The following is a 5,101-nucleotide window of genomic DNA, read 5'->3' on the forward strand; positions in this document are numbered from 1 at the left end:
TCTTCGTTGGAGATGCCCAAACCAACATAGTCGATGTTGGGTGAGCATATCCTCGATTGGCGCTACCCCAAGTTTGTTGCGAACAAAATCATTTCTGATTTTGCCATGCCTTGTATGTCTATAGAACCACCTCAGCATCCTCATCTCTGTTGCATGGAGTTCTGTAATGTGCGGATTTCTAGTCGCCCAACATTCTTCTCCATACAACATCACAGGTCGGATCGCCGTTTTGTAGAACTTCCTTTTAGTTTAGCTGGGACCTTACGGTCACACGGGACTCCCGTCGCCAATTTCCATTTTGCCCACCCTACCTGGGTTCTATGTCGAATGTCCTCACGGATATCCTCATCACTTTTGATCATGGATCCCAAATAATGGAAGGATTCTTTCCTTGGTACAATCTTCCCGTCCAGTAAGACTTCTCCAGCATCAGGCTTGGTGTCTTCGAAATCACACCTCAAATACTCCGTCTTGGTTCCATTGAGTTCGAAGCCCTTCGATTCCAGAGTTTTCCTCCAACACTCTAGTTTGTCTTCTACCTCTTTCTTTGATTCCTCAATAAGCGCTGCATCCTCTGCGAAGAGCATACACCAAGGGATCTTACCATGTATGTCCCTCGTAACTTGATCTCACCATGTATATCCCCGTACACAATGATTTATCCCCAAACCAAAACCAAAACCAAATCCTTTTTCCAGTAGAAAGTACCGAGTAGGCCAGAGATTATCTCATAAATGTATAACATAGTTTTTACGCCGGCCTGTCAACCCTCGCACAACCCGCACTACGGCAGGCAAATACTTGACGCTACCCGCGATGAGTTTGTTTTACTTTTGGGGCCAGATGAAGAGGAAATCACCATTTTAATGGGATTACAAATTCTCGACCATTAACGCGGATATACCCACACCCTATCCAGGTTGCAGAAGCTACGAGGGATTCCCCCCTTCACAGTCCTTCCAACTACAGAGCTGCAGGGGGATTCCTCCCTTCACAAACTTCATGGTTGCATTTACGTGTTTGCTGATTGAGGGACATGAAATTTAACATGAAGATAAGGGGGGTCGTTAGTCTACGTACCGAAATCCTACCTCTTCCACGTGGATCACCGCTCTCCATTATATCTGTTGAACGCCTTCTCCTGTGATAAGTTTCGCTTGCTCATGTCCCACTTTACAGACTCATCCCATGTCAGCTTCGGTCGGCCTATGCATTTCATCCTTTCTTCAGCGTGCCTGATGCGACCTACTCGAACTGGTGCATCAGGCGGTCTTCGCTGGAGATCCCCAAACCAGCGCAACCAATGCTGGGTGAGCATCTCCTCCATTGGTGCTATCACAAGTTTCTTACGTACGTACTCATTCCTGATCCGATCATGCCTCGTATGCCTGCATGCCCACCTCAGCATACGCATCTTGGTACCGTGCAACTTCAATATGTCCCGACTATTCGTCGCCCAACATTCCGCACCATACAACATCGCAGGCCTAATCGCCGATTTGTAAAACTTACCTTTAAGCTTTAGCGGAATTTTGCGATCACAAAGGACGCCAGATGCCAAGCACCATTTCGCCTAGCCAGTCTGAGCCCGATGTCGAATATCCTCCTCGATTCCTCCATCGCTTTGGATAATAGATCCCAGGTAGCGAAAGGAATCTTTCCTTGGTACAAGTTGTCCATCTAGCAGAATGTCCCCCTCATTTGCCCCGAGTCGCTGAAATTGCACCTCAGATACTCAGTCTTGGTCCTATTAAGTTTGAATCCCTTTGATTCTAGAGTCTGGCGGCACAACTCTAGCTTTTCCTCAACCTCTTTCTTTGACTCGCCAATAAGCGCCACATCGTCTGCGAAGATCATACACCAGGGGATCTCACCCTGGATGTACCTCGTAACTTGATCTATCACTAGGGAAAAAATATAGGGGGTCAAGGTTGATCCCTAATGTAGCCCTATCTTGATCGAGAAATCGCTCGAGACTCCGCCGCTCGTCCGGACACCAATAACCGTGCCCTCGTACATATCCTTGATTAAGTTCATGTACTTCGGCGATACATTATTCTGTTCGAGTTCCCACCACATTACTTCACGCGATATTTTGTCATAAGCTTTCTCCAAGTCTATGAATACCATGTGCAGGTCCCGTTTTTGCTCCCTGTATCTTTCCATAAGTTGTCTAACCAGGAAAATTGCCTTCGTGGTCGATATTTCAGGCATAAATCCAAATTGGTTCAATGAGACGTTGGTTTCTCTGCGTAATCGTCGGTCGATAACGCGTTCCCACAGCTGAAAAAGAGGGGGTCTAACAACCACACCCAAAATTTCGCTTAGCAATCTGTATGGACCAACTCCAATATACTTTCAAGAGAATCAACTAGATAGTCAGACTCAATCTTAAGAAAAGTATATCAAAGAGTTATATCTCAATTTCTCAATTCAATCCGCAATCAAACAAATAGGAATTTGTGAGCCCGATTGAATATAAGAAATAACTTGGACGGTATCAAAAACCAATATCCAAGTGTCAATCAATTTAATCAATAACCAAAGGTTGGATTCACAATTGATTGAACTTACGCACAACCTGTGATATCTCAATTATATAAACAAATATAATGCGGAAAAGAAATAACACAGACACCGAAAATTTTGTTAACGAGGAAACCGCAAATGCAGAAAAACCCGGGACCTAGTCCTGATTTGAACACCATACTGTATTAAGCCGCTACAGACACTAGCCTACTCAAAGTTAACTTCAGAATGGAATGTAGTTGAGCCCTAACCAATGTCACACTGATCAAGGTACAGTTGCGCTCCTTATGTCTCTGAATCCCATCAGGATTCTACACACTTGATTCCCTTAGTTGATCTCACCCACAACTAAGAGTTGCTACGACCCAAAGTCGAAGACTTGATAAACAAATCTGTCTCACACAAAAAAGTTTATTGAATAGATAAATCTTCTCCCACAGATAAACTTATGAGTTTCGTTCCGTATTTTGATAAATCAAGGTGAACAGGAACCAATTGATATACCAGACTTATATTCCCGAAGAACATCCTAGAAATATCAATCACCTCACAATAATCTTAATTGTATGGTAGCGAAACAAGATATTGTGGAATCTTACATATCGGAGATTTAATCTCGATCCAATCTTAGAGAAGATAATACTCAATCACGATAGAAAACAACAAGATCAGATAACGCAACTACATAGAAAATAGTTGTGTCTGGTTTCACAATCCCAATGAATTCTTCAAGTCGTTAACCTACAGGGTTTGGTGAAAAACCTAAGGTTTAAGGAGAATCGACTCTAGTCGCAACTAGTATCACACAAGAGGTGTGGGGATTAGGTTTCCTAGTTGCTAGAGTTCTCCTTTATATAGTCTTCAAATCAGGGTTTGCAATCAATGTTACCTTGGAAAAGCATTCAATATTCACCGTTAGATGAAAACCTGATTAGATTCAAGCTAATATCTTTCAACCATTAGATCACACTTAGCTTGTTATACACAAATGAAATGTACCTTCATTTAGATATGAGTAACCGTACCTAAACGTGTACACCTTGTTGGCTCAACAATAGTTAACCGAAGTTAGCCATATGAACACTTTCATATCAACCATATTCATCTTAACCATAACTAGTTCAAATGACTCAAATGAAACTAGTTCTAGAGTTGTTCAATTGTTTATATTCTCATAGAAGTATACAAGACACAATTGAAGCGAAATCGATTTTGATTCACTCGAATAAAGTCATGAATATTATAGCCACCGTTTGCATTCCTTATTATATAAATTTATTAGTTCATGAACAAACCGATTTTAGAACATTATCCACTCAGGTATGCAAACGGGTACGCATACCTTAGTGTCCGTACTAAGTTTGGGTTCGCCAGTATGCGAACGGGTACGCATACGCCCAAAATCAGCAGAAATTTCCGGACCCGAACCTTACACCAGTACGCGTACCGGTATGTGTACAAGGTTCTCGGACTTTCTCAAACCAACCAATACGCATATGGGTATGCATACTATGGTTCCCGGACATGGATGACATATATGCAAGTACGCATACTATGCTTAAATACAATTGTTCTAAACTCTCATTTCAACCATTGAAACATTCTCAGAAGACAGGAATAGCTGTCTCACACAAACTATTAGCTTCAAAGCAATTTTCAAGTGATCGAATAATCAGTACGAAATATTCCGAGTCTAAGTCAAATGACTGTCTCACACAAATCATGTAATATGTTACCAAGATATTTTCACATGATCATGTTTTGACTTTCGTCAAGAATATAAGATGAACTTGGTTAAAGCGAAAGCTTACCAATACATATTTCGAGAAATATGTAAGCGAGTTAAACTCAGCTCGAAATATCAAATGTGCATAATTGGAGTTTATATAGCTATACGACTTTTGTCTTAAATAGGAGATAGAGTAGATAGACTTTTGAGTGATAGATGAGTTCAAGTCTCCACATACCTTTTGTTGATGAAGTTCTATAAGCTCTCCTTAGTAGTTCTTCGTCTTCTATAGATGAACGCCGTGAAGTCTAAGCTCAACTACGCTTTCTATCCTAATCTGAGACTTAGCTATAAGTAGACTAGAAATCAAGACTTATAGTTTTGCAAATAAACTTGATAAAAAAGCTTGAGATAGCAACGCTTGCGAGTTCGACCGAGCAGTGCTCTAACAACAGCTTGAGTGTATGACTCATCAGTTTGATTCCCCTATAGTTCAAGCAGCTCTGGATATCGCCTTTATTTTTAAAAATCAGGACAATCACACTTCGACACCACTTGTCCGGCATTCGGTTTTACCGGGATGTTATTGAATAGCTTGGTCAACCAAGTTATCCCATCATCTCCCAGACACTTCCACACCTCAATCTGGATGGCATCCGGACCCAAAGCCTTCCCTCTTTTAGTCCCTTTTAAGGCCTCCTTGACTTCACTCTCGTGGATGCTGCAGACAGTATCGTCCTCGAACTGTTCCGCAAGTTCGGCAGCTCCCACAAGGTTACGTGTCTTCATCTCGCGCATCCGGACAATCTTGTAGATGTCCTGCTCTCCTTTTCTAGTGTCTAG

At 41.9% G+C, this 5,101-nt stretch overlaps 1 protein-coding gene across 1 annotated transcript; it reads right to left on the reverse strand.

The window, feature by feature from the left end:
* Positions 1–209: 209 nt before the first annotated feature.
* LOC113295211 lies at positions 210–1,119 on the reverse strand. Its single transcript, XM_026543554.1, has 2 exons — positions 1,092–1,119; positions 210–574 (listed from the first exon to the last, which is right to left on the reverse strand). The coding sequence occupies exons 1-2, from the start codon at positions 1,117–1,119 to the stop codon at positions 210–212; spliced, it is 393 nt and encodes a 130-aa protein (XP_026399339.1).
* Positions 1,120–5,101: the final 3,982 nt, after the last annotated feature.

Source organism: Papaver somniferum, chromosome 7 (genome assembly GCF_003573695.1).
Source record: "Papaver somniferum cultivar HN1 chromosome 7, ASM357369v1, whole genome shotgun sequence".
Lineage (NCBI taxonomy): Eukaryota > Viridiplantae > Streptophyta > Magnoliopsida > Ranunculales > Papaveraceae > Papaver > Papaver somniferum.

Excerpts from the sequence above, each read along its gene's own strand:
- LOC113295211 (XM_026543554.1), bottom strand. The coding sequence starts at position 1,119 with ATGGAGAGCGGTGATCCACGTGGAAGAG. Across the intron at positions 575-1,091 it reads CGGTGATCCACGTGGAAGAG|AGGATGCAGCGCTTATTGAG; the intron begins GTAGGATTTCGG and ends TGCTCTTCGCAG.